This window comes from Somniosus microcephalus, chromosome 1, assembly GCF_052327205.1.
Source record: "Somniosus microcephalus isolate GS21.2 chromosome 1, FLI_Smic_1.0, whole genome shotgun sequence".
Taxonomy (NCBI): Eukaryota; Metazoa; Chordata; class Chondrichthyes; order Squaliformes; family Somniosidae; genus Somniosus; species Somniosus microcephalus.
The window spans coordinates 50,935,268-50,960,060 of NC_140987.1; the positions used below are offsets into that span (position 1 = coordinate 50,935,268).

The following is a 24,793-nucleotide window of genomic DNA, read 5'->3' on the forward strand; positions in this document are numbered from 1 at the left end:
CTCACTTAGCCTGTCTATATCCCTTTGCAGATTCTTTGAGTCCGCTGCACAACTTGCTTTCCCACCCATCTTTGTATCATCCGCAAACTTGGCTACATTACACTCGGTCCCTTCATCCAAGTCATTAATGTAGATTGTAAATAGTTGAGGCCCCAGCACCGATCCCTGTGGCACCCCACTAGTTACCGTTTGCCAACCGGAAAATGCCCCATTTATACCAACTCTCTGCTTTCTGTTAGTTAGCCAATTCTCTATCCATGCTAATTGGCCAGAAATTCAGGTCCCCACAGGTGAGTACGTGCTGTGTACTCACCCGTAAGGCCAACAGAAGTGCCAGTTTCGCGCATGCACTGCACATGCACTGGAAACCTGAACTTCCGTTCCCTTGAAGGAAAGGGTTCAGACATCAAATGTGTGCCGGAGAGGCAGCGCGTAGACCTGGAACTTCTGTTTTTTTTACAGGTTTCTCCATGCGAGTAAGTCCCTAGCAGCTGCGCGTGGAAAAGGCAGGTGCAAGGCTTGCTTTTAACAAGGTAAGAGGTTAATTAAGTAACATTAAAACATTTTTTCCACAGGTTTATCATTTTAAAACACTTTAAAGAGAGGTAAGTTTATTTTTAGCCCCGTTAAAAATTTTAATTAATTTTTTCAAAAATTTAAATTTTTGTTTAAAATAGTTAATTTATGTAATTTCTAGTTATTTAAAAATGTGATTTAAAAAAAATGTATTTGAAGTTTTACTTATGTTTTGGGGCCGATCTCTATTCGTAGATTTGACAGGTCTTCCTTGATTGGCTCCCCATGGCCCACGTGATCCCAGGGGGCGCTGCGAACTAACTGCGCCCCTGGGATACGCGAGCACTGCACACCAACAACTGGAGGAAGCCCAGGATCAGAATCTCACACGGGCCCACAGCACAACGGCAGGCGCGCTATGTAGTGGGAGTGGTATATAGACCTCCAAACAGTAATGCGGAGTTTGGGGATGGCATTAAAAGGGAAATTAGAGAAGCATGCAATAAGGGCACAGCAGTCATCATGGGTGACTTTAATCTACATATAGATTGGGCTAACCAAATTAGTAACAATACTGTGAAGGAGGAATTCCTGGCGTGTTTACGGGATGGTTTCCTGGACCAATATGTCGAGGAACCAACCAGAGATCAGGCCGTCTTAGACTGGGTATTATGTAACTTGAAAGGATTAATTAGCAATCTTGTTGTACGAGCCCCCTTGGGTCGGAGCGATCATAATATGATAGAATTCTTCATTAAGATGGAGAATGAAGTAGTTGACTCAGAGACTAGGGTCCTGAATTTAAATAAAGGAAACTACGATGGTCTGAGGTGCGAGTTGGGTAGGATTGATTGGAGGATGTCACTCAAAGGGTTGACGGTGGATAGGCAATGGCAAACATTCAAAGACCGCATGGATGAACTACAGAATTTGTTCATCCCAGTTTGGTATATAAAAATAAAACAAAAAAGGTGACTCAACCGTGGCTAACAAGGGAAATTAGGGATAGCATAAGATCCAAGGAGAGGACATATAAATTGGCCAGAAAAAGCAGTAAACCTGAGGATTGGGAGCAGTTTAGGATTCAACAAAGGAGGACAAAGGGATTAATTAAGAAGGGGAAAATAGAATGTGAGAGTAAGCTTTCAGGGAACATAAAAACTGACTGTAAAAGCTTTTATCGATAGGTGAAGAGAAAAAGATTGGTGAAGTCAAGCATATGTCCCTTGCAGTCAGAATCAGGGGAATTTATAATGGGGAACAAAGAAATGGCAGACCAATTAAATACATATTTTTGGGGGATGATAGCAAAATACTGCAGATGTTGGAAATCCGAAATAACAACAGAAAATGCTGGAAAAACTCAGCAGGTCAGGCAACATCCGTGGAGAGAAATTTGAGTTGACATTTCGGGTTGGACCCTTCTTCAAAACTGAAAAGAAAAGAAACTAGATCGGAGGCAGGGCTGCGATCGGACAAAAGAATAAAAGAAACAAAAGAAGTAAAAGAGATTAGAAGCTAGACGAGATAGTAATAGGCTGGGATTCGGTGTAAAGTGTACTGGCAGGGCAAGAGATAGCTGCCAGGTGTGAGAGAGAAACAAAAGGAAAGGGGGGGGGGGGGGGAAAGGAGTGGAACAATTACAAGAGAAAATGAAATGGGGGCCGAGCTTATGATCTGAAATTGTTGAACTCGATATTGAGTCCGGAAGGCTGCAGACTGCCTAATCGGAAGATGAGGTGCTGTTCCTCGAGTTTACGTTGAGCTTCCGTGGAACAATACAAGAGGCCAAGGACGGTGAGGTCCGAGTGGGAATGGAGCGGTGAATTAAAATGACAGGCGACCGGAAGCTCGGGGTCACCCTTATGGACTGAACGGAGGTGTTCCGCAAAGCGGTCACCCAATCTGCGTTTGGTCTCCCCAATGTACATATTTTTGTTCTGTGCTCACAAAGGAGGACACAATTAACCTCCCAGAGATGTCAGGGAACATAGGGTCTGATGAAAGGGAGGAACTGAAAGAAATCAGTATTTGTAGGGAAATGGTGTTAGGGAAATTGATGGGATTGAAGGCCGATAAATCCCCAGGGCCTGATAATCTACATCCTAGGGTACTTAAGGAAGTGGCCCTAGAATTAGTAGATGCATTGCTGATCATCTTCCAACATTCGATGGAATCTGGAACAGTACCCATGGATTGGAGGGTAGCTAATGTTACCCTGTAGGAACGGAGGTTCCTAGCTGAATAATGTATTCGACTCGATGAATCAAATCAACAGGTTTTAATGAGCAACGAAGTTAGCAGGGAAACTACAGGAGAAACGGTATACAGGTCTATACAGCTTGCTGGGCACTCGATGACTACTGGAAGATTCTGGAAGCTGACGTCATGACGTCATCACGTTCTTCGCGCCACTGGTGGTCACGTGAGCAGCGTCGTGACGTCATCACGTGGAGTGCAGGAAAACACCATACAGTACAGTTTAAAGGTGCAGTCCACGGTTGCACTATACTGTAGTTAAAGGGATTATTAATAATTGTTCTGAGACCCTTGGTGGCTCTGCCACAGGCGCCCCCCCAGAATCCACTTTAACAGACATTGTCAACTGAGTAGGAGGCTTAATGATCCTGGTCGAACGGCGGCGAATCTCAGGCAGTGGAAACAGGGCGTTATTCGAAGAACCAGTGCCGGATTGCGACAGAAGCGGTGTCTTGGGCAAGGCAGAAATGGTGGTCAGAGGTGCAGGTGCGTCGGAGGTCGAATCAGGCTGTTCAACGGAGGGTTGATGCACAGCTGGTCTGGTGGCTAACGGCGGTCGGCCACGGCGAGGCGGTTGGGCAGCCACGACAGGCTCAGTCCGATCCAGGTGGGCTGGTTTGAGCCGGTCGACAGAAACAGTATCAGACTTTCCACCGACTTCGACTGTGAAGAACTTTTCCCCTGATGAGATGACACGAAAGGGTCCGGTATACGGCGGCTTGAGTGGGTCTCTGTGACCGTCTTGCCGAATAAAGACATAGTCAGAACTCATGAGCTCTGTCGGAACGTGAGGCCTCTGCAGGTCGTGCTGCGAGGTTGGTATGGGCCGGAAATTCCTAGCCGCCTCCTGATGCAGTAGGAGCTGTTGAGTTGCAGACCATGGTTCGGTGTGTGGAGGTAGGAAGTCACCTGGCACTCTGAGTGTCTGGCCATAAACCAGCTCAGCCGATGATGACTGAAGATCCTCCTTTGGTGCTGTCCAGAGGCCTAGCATCACCCATGGGAGCCTATCCACTCAGTTGGGTCCACGCAGGCTGGCACAGAGGGACGCTTTGAGGGACCGATGAAACCTTTCGCACAGGCCATTCGCCTGCGGATGGTACGCGGTGGTACGGTGCAGCTTGGTCCCCAGGCCTTGTACCACTGTGTTCCACAGCTCTGAGGTGAATTGCGGACCGCGGTCCGAGGAGATGTCCGATGGCACCCCGAACCGAGCTACCCACGACGAAAGAAATGCCCTGGCTACGTCTGCTGCGGTGGTGGTGGCCAATGGAATCGCCTCTGGCCACCTGGTGGTCCGGTCTACGACTGTCAGGAGGTGTGTGAATCCACGTGACCCGGGAAGGGGGCCTACTAAATCCACGTGAACGTGGTCGAAACGACGCTCAGGCACCGGGAAGTTTGCCAGCGGGGCCTTGACATGACGGTGAACTTTGGACTTTTGTCAATCGACGCAATTGTTTGTCCAGTCCCGGACGTCCAGATGCATGCCTTTCCAAACGAACTTGTGGGACATTAGCCGTTCAGAAGCCCGCATTCCTGGGTGAGATAACCCGTGGATTGCCTGGAATACCTTCTTGCGCCATTCGACCGGCACGATGGGCCGGGGCACTCCCATGGATGTGTCGCACAGGAGTGTGGTTCCTGCCTCTTGAAACGGCACGTCTGCAACCTGCCAACTGGAAGGCGTGGTCCTAAACGCTTGTACCTCTGGGTCTGCCAGTTGATCCCTTGCCAGTCCGACGAAATCGATGCCCAGGTGGACTGCCTGGACTGGGACTCGGGAAAGGCAATCTGCCACGAGATTATCCTTGCCCGACACGTGCCGCAAATCCGTCGTGAATTCGGATATAAACGTGAGGTGGCGCTGCTGCCGAGCTGACCAAGGCTCCGCCGCTTTGGCCATGGCGAAGGTGAGCGGCTTGTGGTCCACGAAGGCGGTGAACGGGCAGCCTTCTAGGAGGAAACGGAAATGCCTGATGGCCAAAAACAGGGCTAGCAGCTCTCTGTCAAAAGTGCTATTCTTTTGCTCGTTCTTGCGCAGTTGGCGACTGAAAAAGGCTAACGGCTGCCAACCCCCGTCGACCCATTGCTCTTGAACTGCTCCGATGGCGTAGTCGGAGGCATCCGTAGTGAGGGCCACCGTCGCGCTCGGACATGGGTGTGCCAGCATAGTTGCGTCTGCCAACGCCGCCTTGGTATCGCGGAACGCCTGGTCCATTTGCAGTGTCCAAGTGCGAACATCCTTGCCCGACTTTCCCTTTAGTGCTTCGTACAGCGGTTGCATCAACCGGGCTGCTTTGGGGACGAAACGATGATAAAAATTTACCATCCCCAAGAACTCTTGCAGGGGTTTGACCGTGCGAGGCTGCGGGAATGCGGTAACTGCCTCTACCTTGGTGGCTAGTGGGACGGCGCCTTCTGGGGTAATCCTGTGTCCCAGGAAATCAATGCAGGATACTCCGAACGTGCATTTGGCCGGATTGACAATAAGGCCGTGTTGGCTGAGTCGGGCGAAAAGTGTACGTAAATGGGCCATGTGAGCTGTCGAATCCTTACTGGCTATGAGGATGTCGTGAAATGAAGGGTAGGTCCCATAATACAGAGTCCATCAAACGCTGGGATGCTTGAGCAGCATTTTTCAGACCGAATGGCATGCGGAGGAACTCAAAAAGGCCGAACGGAGTGATGACTGCCGTTCTGGGGACGTCTGGAGGGTGCACCGGAACTTGGTGATATCCACGAATGAGATCCACTTTAGAAAATATAGCGTTTCCAGCCAGATGAGCTGAAAAATCTTGGATGTGGGGAATAGGGTACCTGTCCGGTGTCGTGGCATCGTTTAAGCGCCTGTAATCCCCGCAAGGTCGCCATCCGCCACCTGGTTTGGGGACTATGTGCAGTGGGGAAGACCAAGGGCTGTCCGAATGCCGGATGATCCCGAGGCGCTCCATGGTCTGGAACTCAGCCTTTGCGGCTGCCAGCTTGCCGGCTTCTAATCGCCGCGCCCGAGCGTAAACTGGTGCTCCGGTCGTGGAGATATGGTGCTCCACCCCGTGCCGTGTGCTTGTAGCTGAAAAAGAGGGCCTGGTGAGCTCCGGGAATTCACCGAGCAGGCGCGTAAAGATGTCTTGCGACGGAACCGCGCAGGCCACCGACCAGGACACGGCGGTGCTGCGGTGGCAGGGCACTGCATGGAAAGTGGACGCATGTGTGGAGTTTGCACATTCTTCCCGTGTTTGCGTGGGTTTTCTCCGGGTGCTCCGGTTTCCTCCCACAGTCCAAAGATGTGCGGGTTAGGTTGATTGGCTATGATAAATTGACCCTTAGTGTTAGGGGGATTAAATACATGGGGTTCCAGGGATAGGGTGGGATATGTGTTGGTGTAGGGGTTACGGGGATTGGGTGGGATATGTGTCGGTGCAGGCTCGATGGGCCGAAATGGCCTCTATCTGCACTGTGGGGTTTCTGTGATCTGTGATTAATGAGGCGGCAGTGTTGGACGTTGACCAGCAGACTGTTGGCGCAGAAAAAATCGGCCCCCAGGATGGCCTGTGAGACCTTGGCTGTAATAAAGTCGCAGACAAAACATTGACCGGCGAAGGTTAAGTTGACCATCCATTTCCCAAACGTACGCATGGCCACGCCATTTACTGCCACGAGGGAAGGCCCTTGGCTGCCAGATAGTAGGTCCAGCTTTGAAGCTGGGAGGATGCTGCACTGTGAGCCAGTGTCGCACAGGAACCGGCGGCCCGTAACGGAATCCGTAACGTAAATGAGTTTGCCCGCTGAGCCCGCCGCCATAACCAACTTGCTGTGCTTTTTAAACCTTGCCATCTGTCCGGGAGGGTGCGGGCTTGTTGAAGTTTTTTTTTGTTTGTTTTCTTGAGAGAAACTGCAAGGAGGCCAACAGCATCGAGCTTTGGCGCCAAAACGGGCGTGGTACGCGCACCATCCTGCTGGGGGCGGGCTGGTTTTCTCTCGCGTGGGGGAAAAGCACCTCGCGGCTGCACAACCTTGCTGAGTAACAGTAAATATCTTGTCTGCCTCTGCAGCGAGTTCAGCACCGTCTGTGATGGCTGTGTTGGCCAATGCCGCCTGAACCGGTTCGGGTAGCTGGCAGAGGAAAAGCTCACGGAATAAAAAGCATTGGGGTTCCGCACCCAACAGCGTGAGCATTTGACTCATCAGCTCTGACGGTTTTGAGTCCCCGAGGCCGGGCATGGAAATAAGCTTGCGTGCCCGCTCCGACTTATTAAGATCAAATACCTGTAGCAAACGGGCTTTAAGCGCTTCATACTTGCCCTCCTCCGGTGGGCTTCCAAGGATGCTGACGACCCGTGAGGCCGTGGCATTGTCGAGAGCGGCAACCACGTAAGAATAATGGGTCGCATCCGCTGTGACCTCCCGGAGAGCGAACTGTGCTTCTGCCTGGAAAAACCATGCTGCTGGCTGCTGTTCCCAGAACTGCGGCAGTTTAAGGGCTACAGCGTTCATGTTCATCCTCGACGAAAGTTGTCCGACGAGATCGGGGTCACCAATGTAGGAACGGAGGTTCCTAGCTGAATAATGTATTCGACTCGATGAATCAAATCAACAGGTTTTAATGAGCAACGAAGTTAGCAGGGAAACTACAGGAGAAACGGTATAAAGGTCTATACAGCTTGCTGGGCACTCGACGACTACTGGAAGATTCTGGAAGCTGACGTCATGACGTCATCACGTTCTTCGCAGCCACTGGTGGTCATGTGAGCAGCGTCATCACGTCATCACGTGGAGTGCAGGAAAACACCATACAGTATAGTTTAAAGGTGCAGTCTGCGGTTGCACTATACTGTAGTTAAAGGGATTATTAATAATTGTTCTGAGACCCTTGGTGGCTCTGCCACAACCCCACTATTCAAAAAAGGTGGTAGAGAGAAAATGGGGAATTGCAGACCGGTAAGTCTGACATCGGTAGTGGGGAAAATGTCCTAGTAAAGGATCCCCTTGGAATGAGTGACCATAACATGGTTGAATTCCATATTCAATTAGAGGGTGAGAAGGTTGGATCTCAAACAAGCATGCTTAGCTTGAATAAAGGAGACTATGAAGGTATGAGAGCGGAATTGAGTAGAGTGGATTGGGAAAATAGATTAAAGGGTAAGACGATACATGATCAGTGGTGTACATTTAAGGAGTTATTTTACAACTTCCAAAAAATATATATTCCACTGAGAAGAAAAGGGTGTAAAAGAAAAGACAGCCATCCGTGGCTAAGTAAAGAAATTAAGGATAGTATTCGACTAAAAACAAGGGCATATAAGGTAGCCAAATCTAGTGGGAGGATAGAGGATTGGGAAAACTTTAAAAGACAGCAAAAAATAACAAAAAGATTGATTAAGAAAGGGAAGATAGATTATGAAAGTAAATGAGCAAAAAATATAAAAACAGATAGTAAGAGTTTTTATAGTTATATAAAAAGAAAAAGGGTGGCTAAAGTAAATGTTGGTCCCTTAGAGGATGAGACCGGGAAATTAATGGTGGGAAATATGGAGATGGCAAAAACACTGAATTAATATTTTATATCAGGCTTTACAGTAGAAGACACTAAGAATATCCCAACACTGGACAAACAGGGGGCTAAAGGGGGGGAGGAGCTAAACACGATCAAAATCACTAAGGAAGTGGTACTCGGTAAAATAATGGGACTCACGGCGAATAAATCACCTGGACCTGATGGCTTACATCCTAGGGTCTTGAGGGAAGTGGCGGTAGGGATTGTGGATGCATTGGTAATAATTTTCCAAAACTCCCTGGACTCGGCAAAGGTCCCGGCAGACTGGAAAACTGCTAATGTAACACGCTTATTTAAAAAGGGCAGTAGACAGAAGGCTGGAAACTATAGACCAGTTAGCCTAACATCTGTGGTCGGTAAAATTTTGGAGTCCATTATTAAGGAGACAGTAACAGGACATTTGGATAATCATAATTTAATAGGACAAAGTCAGCATGGTTTTATGAAGGGGAAGTCATGTTTGACAAATTTGGTGGAGTTCTTTGAGGAAGTAACATATAGGGTGGATAAAGGGGAACCAGTGGACGTAGTGTATTTAGACTTCCAAAAGGCATTTGACAAGGTGCCACACAAAAGATTATTGCTTAAGATAAAAAATCACGGGATTGGGGGTAATATTCTGGCATGGATAGAGGATTGGCTATCTAACAGAAGGCAGAGAGTTGGGATAAATGGTTCATTCTCAGACTGGCAATCAGTAACTAGTGGTGTTCCGCAGGGGTCAGTGCTGGGTCCCCAACTCTTTACAATCTATATTAACGATTTGGAGGAGGGGACCGAGTGTAACATATCAAAGTATGCAGATGATACTAAGATGGGAGGGAAAGTAGTGAGTGAGGAGGACATAAAAAACCTGCAAGGGGACATAGACAGGCTAAGTAAGTGGGCAGAGATTTGGCAGATGGAATACAATACTGGAAAGTGTGAGGTTATGCACTTTGGCAGGAAAAATCGTAGAGCAAGTTATTATCTTAATGGCAAGAAACTGGAAAGTACTGAAGTACAAAGGGATCTGGGGGTCCTGGTGCACGAAACTCAAAAGGTTAGTATGTAGGTGCAGCAAGTGATTAAGAAGGCCAATGGAATGTTGGCTTTCATTGCTAGGGGGATAGAATATAAAAATAGGGAGGTATTGCTTCAGTTGTACAAGGTATTGGTGAGACCGCACCTGGAATACTGCGTACAGTTTTGGTGTCCATACTTAAGAAAGGACATACTTGCTCTCGAGTCAGTACAAAGAAGGTTCACTCGGTTAATCCCGGGGATGAGGGGATGGACATATGAGGAGAGGTTGAGTAGATTGGGACTCTACTCATTGGAGTTCAGAAGAATGAGAGGCGATCTTATTGAAACATATAAGATTGTGAAGGGGTTAGAGCGGGTGGATGCGGGGAGGATGTTCCCGATGTTCCCTTTACAAGATGGCGGCGCGCACGGACGCAGCGGCTTTGTCTCTCCCGAGACTGAGCGTTTTCACCCTCTTCCTGGGTCTCTTCTGGACTCTGCTGATTCGGGAGTTAAAGGCTGACCTACCGTACAGCCGGCAGACGCTCCTAGACATTGGGGCCGACTGCGTGCAGCTTACACTCGGCGACATCGATCTGCCTCCTGACATCGCCCGACCCCCGGGACCAGCGTGGCGTCCTTCCCCAGCTGGAAGCCAGCGTAGACCGCGCAGAGAACGCAAGCAGAAGCGGGGTAAGAGGGCAGGCATCCAAAACAGGCTGAAGAGGGCCCCACACAAACACTCCCTCCCAAGTATTTTCCTGGCCAACGTCAGGTCACTGGAGAACAAAATGGATGAGATCAAACTGGATCTCTCCACACAGAAAAGGACAAAGGAATGCTGCGCCATGATCTTCACAGAGACCTAGCTGAACAACGGCATCCCTGACACCACCATCCAACTAGGAGGACGCACGGTCTTCCGCGCTGACAGAACTGCAGACTCCGGTAAGAGCAAGGGAGGCAGTTTGTGCATTTACACTAACAATGCCTGGTGCACTAACACTGATAATTGATAGATCCTGCTCGGCTGATTTGGAATTCCTCATGGTAAGGTGCAGACCCTTCTACCTGCCTCGGGAATTCACGGCTGTTATCATCACTGCGGTCTACATCCCACCACACGCTAATGCCAAACTAGCACTGAAGGACCTCTACAGGGCCATCAGCGAACAACAAACTGCGCACCCAGACGGAGCTTTTATCGTCGCGGGGGACTTCAATCACATAAACCTAAAAACTGTATTACTGAAATTCCACCAGAATGTCTGCTGCCCCACAAGAGGGGAGAACACACTGGATCAAGTCTACACGAGCATTGTAGACGCTTATAAGGCCATTCCCTGCCCCCACCTTGGGAAGTCTGACCACCTCTCCCTGTTTCTAGCCCCGGCATACAAACCGCTCATCAAAAGAGGGAGAACATCAGTGAGAGCAGTGAAAGTATGGCCAGAGGGGGCAGTATCGGAGCTTCAGGACTGCTTCGAACGCACTGATTGGGGCATGTTTGCCCATAATGACATCGAGGAATACGCATCCACAGTGCTATTCTACATCAACAGCTGCGTCGAGGTCGTCACAACCCATAAAAATATCAGGACATACCCCAACCAGAAACCCTGGATGAACGGAGAGGTCGGCTCACTGTTGAAAGCACGCGACGCAGCATTTAAATCTGGTGACGCGGCGGCTTACAGTGCAGCTAGGACCAACCTAAAAAAGGGTACCAGGACTGCCAAAAGGAAACAGACACTGCGGATAGAGGATCACTTCCACAACAACTCGGATCCCCGGCGCATGTGGCAAGGCATCCAGTCCATCACTGACTACAAGGGCAAAAACACCAGTCCCCCGGTTAGCGATGCCTCCCTTCCGGAGGAGCTTAACAACTTCTACGCTCGCTTCGACAGGGACAACAGGGAGCCGGCTACCAAAGCCTTGCCACCCCCAGAAGACCAGGTGCTCACTCTGTCGACCTCCGACGTAAAGGGTGTTCTACGCGGAGTGAACACACGAAAGGCTGCTGGACCGGATAGCATCCCTGGACGGGTACTGAAGGTATGTGCTGATCAGCTGGCTGATGTCCTCACCGCCATCTTCAATCTGTCATTGGCCCAGGCAGTAGTCCCTACATGCTTCAAGACCGCTACCATTATTCCTGTGCCAAAACAAACGGCTGTGACGTGCCTGAACGACTATCGACCTGTCGCATTCACACCCATCATAATGAAGTGTTTCGAGAGACTGGTCTTAGCCCACATCAAAGCCAGTGTTCCTGCCTCCCTTGACCAACACCAGTTTGCCTATCGTGCAAACAGATCAACGGAGGATGCAATCACAACTGCTCTACACTCGGCACTGAATCACCTAGATGGTAAGGAGACCTACATCAGAGTGCTATTCATAGACTACAGCTCAGCATTCAACACTATCATCCCCAATAAGCTGGCCACCAAACTCCAAACTCTTGGCCTGAACACTTCCCTCTGCAACTGGACCCTGGACTTCCTAACAAACAGACCCCAGTCTGTCAAATTAGGTAACCACACCTCCCCCCCACTGACCCTGAACACGGGGGCCCCACAAGGATGTGTGCTGAGCCCCCTCCTCTACTCCCTCTTCACCCACGACTGTGTGGCTGTTAAGGGTTCCAACACCATCATCAAGTTTGCGGATGACACCACGGTAGTAGGCCAGATCACCAACAACGATGAGTCAGCCTACAGGGAGGAGGTCCAGCATCTCGTGAAGTGGTGCGCCGATAACAACCTGGCCCTTAACACCAAGAAAACAAAAGAAATCATTGTGGACTTCAGAAAGTCCAAAGGCGGAAGTCACACCCCCATCCACATCAATGGGGCTGTGGTGGAAAGGGTGGACAGCTTTAAGTTCCTCGGAGTCCACATCACGGAAGACCTCTCCTGGTCCCTCAACACCTCCTCTCTGGTGAAGAAGGCCCAGCAGCGCCTATATTTCCTAAGGAGGCTGAAGGGATGTAACCTGTCACCCCTGATCCTCTCTAACTTTTACCGCTGCACTATAGAGAGCATCCTGACAAACTGTATCACAGTATGGTATGGCAGCTGTAGCTACTATGACCGGAAAGCCCTGCAGCGGGTAGTCAAAACTGCCCAACGCATTACCGGCACCCGGCTACCGACCATAGAGCACATATACCAGAAACGCTGTCTACGGAGGTCACGGTCCATCATCAAAGACCCTACCCACCCCAGCCACAGTCTGTTCGCCCTCCTGCCATCTGGGAGACGCTATAGATGCATTCGCACCCGTACGACCAGATTTAGGAACAGCTTCTTTCCCAGGGCTGTCATCCTACTGAACTCCACAAATAAACTCTAAAGCCTGCACATCTGCCAATGCACTTTATTATGGTTATATTTATGTTAATATACTACAAGCCAAATGTATGTTGAATGTTTAAATGTCTTAATCCAAATGTACACTCTCGGGAGCCACAAGCCTACATTTCGTTGTACTGCACTTGTGCACTAACAATGACAATAAATGTTGATTTGATTTGATTTTGATTTGATGATGGGTGAAACTAGAACTAGGGGGCATAGTCTTAGAATAAGGGGCTGCTCTTTCAAAACTGAGATGAGGAGGAACTACTTTACTCAGAGGGTGGTAGGTCCATGGAACATGCTGCCCCAAAAAGCTGTAGAAGCTACATCATTACATAAATTTAAAACAGAAATAGACAGTTTCCTAGAAGTAAAGGGAATTAAGGGTTACGGGGAGTGGGCAGGAATTTGGACATGAGTCTAGGTTCGGATCGGTCATGGCCCTGTGGGTAGCAGAGCGGGCCCAGGGGCCGTGTAGCCTGATCCTGCTCCTATTTCATGTGTCTAATTCTGTTAGATTCAGGAGATGGTTCTGTGATAGTGGATTGGTGGTTAGGATCAGATCAACCATGATCTTATTGAATGGCGGAGCAGGCTCGAGGGGCCGATTGGCCTACTCCTGCTCCTATTTCTTATGTTCTTATGTAGTCCATTATAAAAGATGTAATAGCAGAGCACTTAGAAAACAGTTGTCGTCGTACGTGTCTTCATACTGTTCCCTTTGGGGAACTGTATACAGTGGTGGAAGGATTTCTGGCCGCGATTAACGCTCCTTCCGTGACCGTAACCATCTTCGTACCAGCCATTAGGGTGGTTAGGCCTATGGCGGGAGGGTTTTACGGGCTCCCACAACCCATACGAGGGGGGGGCCACCCACACCCACGGACGCAAGTATCCCACTGGATGTCAACCCAAAATTTAGAGCCAGAGCTCCGACTCCACTTGCCGGGACTGTCTGGTGCGGGGTTCGAAACCCTACGCCTTCTGGCCCAGCGGCAGGGATGCTACCGCTATGCCAAAGGCCCACTCCTTAGAAAACAGTGACAGGATCAGACAAAGTCAACATGGATTTACAAAAGGTAAATTGTGCTTGAATAATCTACTGGAATTTTTTGAGGATGTAACTGGTGAAATAGATAAGGGAGAACCTGTGGATGTGGTGTATTTGGACATTCAAAAGGCTTTCGATAAGGTCCCGCATCAGAGATTAGCGTGTAAAGTTAAGGCACATGGGATTGGGGGCAAGGTATTGACTTGGATAGAGAACTGGTTGGCAGACAGAAAGCAAAGAGTTGGAATAAACGAGTCTTTTTCCGAGTGGCAGGCAGTGGCTAGTGGGGTACCGCAGGGATCGGTCCTTGGACCCCAGCTATTCACAATATATATTAATGATCTAGACAAGGGAACTAGATGTAATATCTCCAAATTTGCAGACGACACAAAGCTGGGTGGGTGTGTGTGCTGTGAGGAGGATGCCGAGAAACTTCAGGATGATTTGGACAGGTTGGGTGATTGGGCAGAAGCATGGCAGATGCAATATAACGTGGATAAATGTGAGGTTATCCACTTTGGTGGCAAAAACAGGAAGGCAGATTATTATCTGAATGGCAATAGATTGGGAGAAGGGGAAGTGCAACGAGACCTGGGTGTCCTTGTGCACCAGTCGCTGAAGTTAAGCATGCAGGTGCAGCAGGTGGTTAAGAAGGCAAATGGTATGTTGGCCTTCGTAGCGAGAGGGTTTGAGTACAGGAACAAGGATGTCTTGCTACAGTTGTACAGGGCTTTGGTGAGACCACATCTTGCGTATTGTGTGCAGTTCTGGTCACCTTATCTGAGGAAGGATGTTCTTGCCATGGAAGGAGTTCAGCGAAGATTCACCAGGCTGATACCTGGGATGGCAGGAATGACGTATGAGGAGAGATTGGGTCGATTGGGCTTGTACTCGCTGGAGTTTAGGAGAATGAGAGGGGATCTCATTGAAACTTATAAAATTCTGACAGGACTGGACAGACTAGATGCAGGAAGGATGTTCCCGATGGTCGGGGAATCCAGAACCAGGGGTCACAGTCTAAGGATAAGGGGTAGGCCATTTAGGACAGAGATGAGGAGGAATTTCTTCACCCAGAGAGTGGTGAACCTGTGGAATTCTCTACCACAGAAGGCAGTAGAGGCCAATTCATTAAATATATTCAAGAAGGAGTTGGATATATTTCTTAAGGCTAAAGGGATCAAGGGGTATGGGGAGAAAGCAGGGACCGGGTACTGAATTTGGATGATCAGCCATGATCGCATTGAATGGCGGAGCAGGCTCGAGGGGCCAAATGGCCTACTCTTGCTCCTATCTTCTATGTTTCTATGTAAGTGCAGGTCCGGGGCTTGCGCCCGCGGGAAGTCTCCGACCCAAATTTCTGGCCCATAATATTACCCCCAATTCCGTGAGCTCTTATCTTATGCAATGGTAGATAAGCAATGGATAACATTTAAAGAAATAATTCATAATTTTCAATGAATATACATTCCCTTGGAATAAATACTCCACTGCAAAAGTGGTACAGCCATGGCTAACTAGAGAAGTTACGGATAATATTAAATTAAGAGAGGCTTACAATGTTGCCAAAAAGAGCAGTAAGCCTAAGGTTTGGGAGGGCTTTAAAAATAAGCAAATGATGACCAAAAAATTGATAGAGGGAGAAAATAGAATATGAGAGTAAACTAACCAAAAGTATAAAAACAGATTGTACGAGCTTCTACAAGTATGTAAAAAGGAAGAGATTAGTGAAAGTAAAAGTGGGTCCCTTAGAGGCAGAAACAGGGGAAATTATAATGGGGAATATGGAAATGGCAGAGACGTTAAACAAATATTTTGGGCTCGAATTTCCAAGCCCCGTGGAGGCAGGTTTGGAGGCGGGAGTGGGGGGAAAATTGCAGAATTGGGGGGCACAAACCCTTCCCACCCCCTACCCGCCTCCATGCCCGTTTCCCAGGATGCGGGTAGCCGACCTGTGCTGGGAGCCGCCTCCCCGAGGCGGGAAGGGGATTAGTGCCAATGAACTGCCTGTTAACAGATAGTTAACAGGCAGTTTTTGGCCTAATCCATATTTTTAGCCCTGAAGTGTGGGCTGCCCGACGGCTCCAAACCACGCCAAGTTAGCGAGGTGGACCGGCGTGCTGAAGGGCTTGGAGGGTTCGAGATGTCCGGTGTTCAGGTGAATGATGGGTGCTCAGGTAAGTGTGTTTGGTGTGTGTAAAGTGTTTAAATAAGTTTTACTTACCTTTACTTACTAATGCAGGCTTCCTTCTGTTGGATTGCAAAAATAGGCCTATGAACCAAAGCCTGAATCCTCTAGTCTTTAAATACATTAACCAAAGCTGTAGGGAGGGCTGTAGTACTAGAAATCATATTTAAAGGATGATTAGCTTCACTTATTAAGAAATATATGTATTAAAATCGTACATGTAGTATTTAGGTAGCTGCAAAGCATGATGGGACACTTGACCATCATTAACCCTTTTTAACTAAGTACTGTAGAAATAGTGGACCACAGCATATTTACTAGACTCTTGGTCTCTGTCTTTACTGATTCCAAAATGTTGTTATCAGTGTTACAGAGGCAGTGTTTAATGCAGCTGGCTTTCTGAGAGATAAGGAAAAATTGAACTTCATAGGGAGTCGGCCATTTCTATCTCAAGAATTAAACGACCTTGCTCACAGAAGCTAGATGTCTAAGAACTAGGTGTTATTCTTAATGTCAAAGAACACTTCAGGGCAGCTCCCGACATTGAGTGACTAATCACCCAACCAATAAGAGAGTAACTGTAGTGACGTTGTCTGTATGCGTATGCCCACTTTTGTAACCAGTGGGCGTTGCTTATTGAAAGGTATATAAAATGCTTGTATGCTGTATTTCCTTAGAGAGCCAGGTGCGAGTCTGAGGAGGCTCCCTCCTCTCCCTTGTGCACAAGGCCTTCTGGCCGTTTTCTAATAAACTTTAACTTTGTCAGCAGTTCCGTCTCTCCATCTTGTTTTACTCCAAAATTCAAATCTAACAGTTGGTGTCAGGAGTGGGATACTGTGTTGCAGGGTGCAGGTAGGACGTAAATTGTCCGCATTGTGGGCGGGAAACTCGAAGTGGGTATAGGAGTCTCGATAAGAGACTCGGAGGCCCGAGAAGAGTAGGGGGAGTCAGGATTGGTCCTCAGCTTGAAACAGGGGTTGTTACAGGGCCCCTGTATAAGGCCCCCAAAAGCGAGTCACGCTCACTATTTTTAAGCACCTGCCGCAGTATTAAAATTATCCATGTAGTTAAATTACTCCTCATGGAGACCACGGATTGACGGAATTGACTGGACCTGCATGTGTATTTCTAATTTAGAGTATAAGGTGATCTAGAGTATAAGGTGATACGTTTGTGCGGATTAAAGTATAAGATTGGAGAAAAGTAAGTTAAAGCATAAGATAGAGCTTAAGGAAATACACATGAGTGCCGAGGGGAAATCCCTTTCACCGGACGTTCCGGCCATGGCCACCAGTGTCACTGTTGTAAAACGGGTCCAAGAGGCAAATTTGAAATATCAAAGTGAAATGATTAAGAATGGGTGGAAAGAAACAAGTCCGTTAGTTGGTCAAATAAAGTGGTGGGCAGAACAAAAGGATGCTAAGCAAGCTAACTACGGGGCGGTTTTGTATGCTAGTTGGTTGGATCAGATGGGATACATAATCGTGGATAAAAGGGGAAAGCTGTCTCTGCTGCAGGACTTCTTGAGACCTGTTCAGGAGGCTAAAGTTCGATTTAGTAGTCTCCTGCACCTGGAGCCATCAGAGACTGAAGATTTAGATGATTTAAAGAATTGGTTTGGAATTGTTAAAGCCATGGAACAAAACAAGACCCCACAACCTACGTGCCCCCCCATCGAATATAACCATATCTGCCCTTCAGCACCGCCTCAATCTGGGGCCGGGAAATTCAAACCTATGGCTGGCCCCCGTCCAGATGAATCCGGGAGTTAATGCCAACAATGGAGAAATAGGTGGTAGGGGCGATGGGCGACTACCAGCCTTTCACGCCCCAAGAAAGATCTAGCGTTGTCCTTCTCCTGAGAGGGTTTAAGCACTTTTACAAATGCCACGACCTGTCACTGTTTCTGGCCTGCGGAGCATGATGGGGATTGTTCAACTGCTGCCGCACATACGTAGCCGACTTCACTGAATTGGCAAGTCTCTTAAATAACCTCCTAAAGGGAGGGCCCCCGGGAGAGGCAAGACTGGATTGGACACCTGAGGCAGTCGAAGCGTTTGATATGGTCAAAATCACTTTGGCCAATGCACCTGCCCTGGGTCTCCCAGACCCTGCAAAACCCTTCCACCTGTGGAATTGGGTGGGCAACCGGGCGTATAGTGCGGTGGTTGGACAATTCCGGGATAAACATATACGAGCAGTAGGGTATTATTCTTGCCCGGTACCGTTCTCCCCACAATTCTTTTGGGGCCTACGAGCCACGCCAGCTAAAAGCACTGGTTTAACCCCGTTCGAGCTAATGACTGGACGAGCAATGGTGTTACCCCAAGACGCACCCCCGCAAGGTACGGGGGACACCTCTCAATTCCAGACTACCCTCCTGACCTACGTATGCTCAGTGAGACCAATCAGGCCAATCACTTTCGGGTTCAACACCTACAGGAGGCACAGGATGCCAAAAGATTGGGAGGGGGGGGTTTGGAAAACGCCCCCTTGTGTGGGGCAATGGGTGATGGTTCAGCGACCGGTTCAAGGTATTTTTGAGCCACGGTGGGATGGACCCTGCCAGATCCTCCTTAGTACAGGAACCTCAGTTTGCTTGCAGGAATAATTTGATGTAAGGTGGAGACATTGGAGCCAGACTAAGCCCGTGGTGACGCCCGGGGAAGAAATTTCCCTTAACCCTCCGGACCCCTAGGGCTGAGGATAAAAAGAACTTGCCGAATGTGTTCCTTCATCTTCAATGTACTGTCTCTTTAAAAGCCTGTGCTTCCCTCTTCAAGGTCGCAGGCTGCACTCTCTCTCTCTCTCTCTCTCTCTCGAGATTGTGACTGCTGCTTGAAGTTGTGATTGAAGTTGCGTGGAGTATGTGTGTGTGTCAATTAATGTGCAATGTGCGATGAATTATGAAATGAAAATGACCCTATGGTTAAGAATAATGCAAGTTAATTTTTTTCCTTCCCAATATTAGGGTAGGACCAAGTTTGGAGGATTAAGTCGATTCTTCGGGTTGTTATTTACCTTTCTCTTCCTTACAGATCGATCCTTCAACAGGTCAGTTTTTCAATTTAACCAGTGATCCTGCTCACCCTGACTGTTATACGACCCTGACCTGTCCCAGGACATACCCCTGACTTTTGAGTTCGGATTATCTCCCTTTTGTGGTTGCTATGGTGAAATCTTCCAAAGCAGTTTGATTTGATCTGTTTTAATGTGAAAAAAAAACTAACTTTTCTCCAGCTATATTCAATGTTTTTACAGTATTTTGGAAAGACATCTGAAGAAAAGACAATAAGGAATATGACGTAATTTACTGTTTTCTGCAAGACTGTGCTATTTTGTTTTGTTTTATTTGTTCACAGTTTTACAAAAGATAAGCTTCTGCCTTAAAGTTACAGTTGCCAATGTGCTTGGAAGAAAATTTATTTGAATGTTAACAAGATCTGGATTAAATTGGAGTTATGAGGTTAATTAACCTATTAACACCAAACTTTCATTGTGGCCATGTTGAAATTCTGGTTGGTGTAAATTTGTGTAGACCGCATTGAATAAGTTAACTGCTCCGCGAGAACATCCGATAGTTGCAGAGTCTATTACAAAGACTTACTTAGCTTGTGAACTTTGCTCAATCCCGTCTTTCTTCACTGTCCATATTACCTCCGTGTTTGTGTTTAGTTAAAGTGTGAAAACGCAACAACTGTCTTTCGATCGGGAAAGTTTTTTTTTTGATTTACGTGAAGTGATGCAATTGCGTGCATTTGATAATGTTTTGCTCCACCTTCTTAAAGCCTGCAGAGGAGTTAACCCTTTCCACTGACAGCTGTTTAAGTTCACCAAGCAACAACTTTAATATGAAGTTTAAAGATATTGGACATTATTAAATTTAAGTTTCTTAATTTTAAGTTAATATTTCCCCACAGTGACAGAAGGAAATTTATGATTTGATAAATTAACCCCTTGGGCTCTTAAACAGAGTCACAATGGCAAAATCTGTCAGTTCAATAATACTGCTGTTTGGATTTTGGGATAATTTTGTATTAACAAGATGGACTCAGGCACTATATATTGGGTTACTTTTGGGAAAATAAAAGATCCTCTAAAATAATGATAAATAAAAAGTGTTAATAACTTGGATCAAGTGAGAACGTTTGATCTATGTTTTCAATTTTAAATATTGTACTGGACAGTAAAGTTCCTCCAGGACTCATGAATGAGATATGAATGGTAATTAAGGGTGTGAGATAGAAACTGGAGAATTACACCACCAATTGAGAATTTTTCAAAATTTCCTAGTGAAATTCAGGAAAGTGTAGTTAAGAGTAGTAAATTGATAGCTTTCTCTTGGAGACATTTGTGTCCCTGCCTATAATGAACTTTAAAAAAAAAAACTGAATTTGATAGCCTGGCCACTACCCGAGACATCGACAACATGCAGAGGAAGATGAGCAAAGATCTCCAGATGACTACAATCTTTTGATAAGATCACCTGAAAGACCAAGAAAGGCTCGTATCAGATGGCACGTGTGGTATAATATGGAGATACCGGTATGAGTGTGTAAATGTGATTTGTTACGTATGAAGCAATTACCATCCAGGAATGTATGTTGAGTTTGCACTGAAGAACGGGTCTCAGACATGCTCAGTTACTTGACAACAGCAAGACAGACATGAAATAGTTAATGTGGCTCAGGAGAGTGAGACAACCTTTTAAAGCATTGACACATACTCCATTGAGAAACTATCCAATTAATGAAACAATCAGAATAGAGTTAAAGACACTGGTACCTGTTAGAGGTTGAAGAATCTGGATTGGGAGAATTGAGGGCTAAGGAGAAATCATATTTAATAAGAATTAGCCACAAGACGGATAAGAGTAAAAGAGAGATCTGGAGAATCTTTTAAGTCCATAATTTGTTGATTAGATGTTAAACTGTAATATTGCTTGAAATGATTGTAAGACTGAATTTAACTGTGACTGTAATAATTGTGTTTTGTAGGTAACAGAGCGTGGGAAAAACCAGTACGAATCCAGTATGAGGTGATCAACCAACACAGATTTAAGTAAGAGCTGCACAATTGTGTGGCACAATTCGGATACTCACATACGACATTCCCCTGTTGTTTGAGGGTTTCAGTGAGCTCATGATGTGACTGAATTCCCCCCCAAAGCATTTTTATGTTTTGGGGTAAGACAACTTGAGAATGGATATTGAAATTGACAGCATAGAGGACAACTCACACTGGTGAGATATTGGGCTTAATATATGTCAGCACACCCTTAGGTTTGTATTATTTCACACGCTCTGGTAGTTAGCATACTTTGATACATAAGCCAATTGGGTACCCATGGCTAACAAATTAATTGAGCCCACCGAAAGAGAAGATCCGAAGCAACGTAGAGGAGACCCCAGGCGGGGTAACATCAGGAAAGGTAGAAGAAACAGAGGATACTCCAGGCGGGGCAGAATCGGAACACCGGAACACCCATGGATCAGACTGATTTCACACATATTAGTCATGGTGCAGTTAATACTGGTCTTGATTTTGCTATGTATGGCATGTAAGAAATGTAAACGGGCTCAAGCGAAACACTTTGCGAAACAAGTGGTTAAGACAGTTAGTGCATGCACTGCTCCTCCTACATGCGTTTCTGATTACTTCGGTCGTTTGCTGGAGAGATCAAGTGTATGAAGTATGAGGTGGTAGTATAATTTAAATTTAAATATTAACCATACTCATCTGATGCATACCTTCTGCCCACCTCAACAGGATTCACACCAGGCCCTATGCAACAAGTGGGTGGCCTTCCTGGAGTAACCAGAGGTCTAAGGGGGGAGGTGTATAACAAAGTAGGTCCAGTAACCGGAAGAAACCTCAATCATTCACACACTTGGTTTCCCAGCATGCTATACCAGCTTCTTGTAGGTGTGCACACTTTCCAACCCGCCTCAAGGTTCCCTTTCGGGGGGTTGGAAGGGGGGACTGTTGGATTGTAAAAATAGGCCTGTGAACCAAAGCCTGAATCCTCTTTTAGCCCTGAAGTGTGGGCTGCCCGACGGCTCCAAACCACGCCAAGTTAGCGAGGTGGACCGGTGTGCTGAAGGGCTTGGAGGGTTCGAGATGTCCGGTGTTCAAGTGAATGATGGGTGCTTAGGTAAGTGTGTTTGGTGTGTGTAAAGTGTTTAAATAAGTTTTACTTACCTTTACTTACTAATGCAGGCTCCCTCCTCTCCCTTGTGCACAAGGCCTTCCGGCCGTTTTCTAATGAACTTTAACTTTGTCAGCAGTTCCGTCTCTCCGTCTGGTTTTACTCCGAAATTCAAATCTAACACTTCCTTCAGGTCTCGGGAGTCCCTCATCTCACCGGCACAGAAAGCAGAATGGCCGCGAGCTGTCAAAAGTTGTAGCATTCTGCTTTCTGTTTGTGGTGTATGTGCCTTTAAGAGCAATTATGGTGTATGTGCCTTTAAGAGCCCCAGGTGTGCGTAATGCCGGTAATTGCCACTTGGGCTATATAAGCCTGTGTATTGTGTATATCCCCCAGACTTGCTTAGTAAATACCTATGAACCAACGCCTGTCTTCAGTGTCTTTATCTACACACACGGACACTACACTGTTCTGGAGAGATTTCTAACTGAGTCTGTGGAGAAGGACTCAAGTTAGAAGTCAGATTGTCAGTGTTTGACAGCTTCACAGAGGCTATCTTATAGAAGTATAAAAATTGTTAATGTTGTTCAAAAGTTGTATAGGGAATATTACTTTAAATTAACTTACAAGACTAGGACAAGGGGCCACCGGGGTAAAATAGTAAAATTAGAACTGGTATCAGGAAATTATTCTTCAAAGAGTGAATAATACATGGACTTTTGATTAGTGTAGTGGAGGCAACAACCCAGGGTTTACTTAAGAACCAAATGGATAATGCAATGGGAGAAATTTATGGTCTTTCTGGATGAATGAACTAAAATGAGCAAAATGGCTTTCCTCATCATAATTTTTAAAATCTGTTCTGGAGATGTAGGTGGCAGTAGCAAGGCAGTGTTATCCTCACCCTGTAATCTTGTGGGTGGAGAAAAGGTATCGTATATTTTACTTAAGTGTCCTCATGTCATACCTGCAACATAAAGAAATAATTTTGAATTTTAATTTATGTTATGATGTGTCCTGTTAAGGCCTAACTGGGGTCTATACCAGCAAATTGAAACCCTCCTTCCCTAGTCATTTACTAAAAGGTTTGTCAACAATTCGTATAATAACATTCAGATCAAAGGACAAAACCTAAACAGATGCTGTGCTTCAGTGGTAAACGTGAGATCTGCTAACCGTTGCTCGGTGTATTGGATGAAGAAAACGGTGTTGATTGCTATTCAGTGCATTGTGGAGCTGAAGAACCGTGCTGCTTGAGTTACTTGTTTAATTATTAACTTTGAAATCTAAATACAATAATTCAGCCTTGTGGCAGAAACATTTCCTTTTGGTAGTTGTGACAAAATGAACGATGCATCTTGTTTGGCTTCTTAATTGCTCTGAAATGCCCGTTTTGTTATTTTTATTACACTTTAATAATATATCACACTACAGCAGTTGCAATAGGCTCTTAAGCCATAGCCTAGAAATAATGTCTTGGTGGAATTTCCTCGGAGCTGGTTCCGCTCTGCCACCGTAACTTCACTGGAAATGTGGCAGAAACCCTGTTTACGTGTGTAAACAAAGTTACAGAGGTGGAGCAGGAGCAGCTCTGAGGAATTTCCAGCGTTGGTCCAATTATATACTTGCAGGTATACTTGCTTTGGATTGGCTGCCATGTAAACCTTACTGTAAACATGTCTACTTTAGTTAATTTCCTAAGAGGCAACGGATTGTGTACATTTGAGTAGCCTAAAGCAACAAATTAATATTGAATTCATGGGTATTACATAAAATTGAGAGCACAACATTGACACTTCCTATGCCTAGCAGGTCCCCCAATAGATTATCCAGTCAGTAGATAAAGAACAGGAGGTCCCAGGTTTGAACCGTGGTCTCTGCTGAATTAGCTGATTTCAATTGAGCAGCAGCACGAACATACGAAATTGACGGGCATGAAAAGACCAGCTGGTCCATCAAACCTGCCCCACACAGCTGGAGCTATAATTGGCCTCCACACCCCGGGATAGGAAAGTGAAAATTGTCCCGAGTTCCTGCTCTTGATTGTTAGCCAGTGACCTCTGAATGAAGTGTCTAAGTGAGGACAGGATTGAATTCAGCTGTACTCTCCATACCATGCTGATCTTTATTTTGAGACTCACAGATGAGCATCGGCTGATTGAGTAAGGTATCGGGAGGTTGCCTTTGGAATCATATTCAGGAGAGAGGGTAGGGGTGAAAAATTGGCATGAGAATTAATAAACTCTGTGACTGATTTTGAGCTATTTTCTGTATTGACAACATCTGATGCAGCAACAACCATTGGAAGAAATATTGTTGCTCTCTATTTATCCAAACATATAGCAAAAGTATATTTGATTATGCCTGGGGACAATCCCATGTTTCTCCCAACCACTGTCTCCAAACATCTCCTCACATTGAATTGATACGTCAACAAGATTCCAAATACATTTCTGAGACAGATTATGGTTGATCCTCTCGGCACTTTGCCAGATTGATGATAAATTGCACTAATTTTGAATATTTGAGTGGAATTCGCTGCAAGTGTTCAAAAGGGAGCTGGACGAGTTCCTGCAAGTGGAAGATTTCTCTAGTTATAGAAGATGGTGTGGGTTGCTAGGGATAGAGGTACCAGTTACTGTGGGCTCCTGAAGATACTTGATTACCTGCGGGGTCCGAGAGGAATTTCCCAGAGTTTTTTCCTAAA

The 24,793-nt window shown here is 46.5% G+C and overlaps 1 protein-coding gene across 1 annotated transcript in view; it reads left to right on the plus strand.

The window, feature by feature from the left end:
• Window positions 1-22,992, plus strand: part of LOC147124061 (organic cation/carnitine transporter 2-like) — an 81,276-nt gene extending 58,284 nt beyond the window's left edge. Inside the window, exons 11-12 of the mRNA XM_085980328.1 lie at window positions 463-533; window positions 18,977-22,992. Coding sequence (XP_085836454.1) covers window positions 463-488 — 26 coding nt within the window. The 3' untranslated portion in view covers window positions 489-533; window positions 18,977-22,992. The remainder of the gene's footprint in view (window positions 1-462; window positions 534-18,976) is intronic.
• Window positions 22,993-24,793: the final 1,801 nt, after the last annotated feature.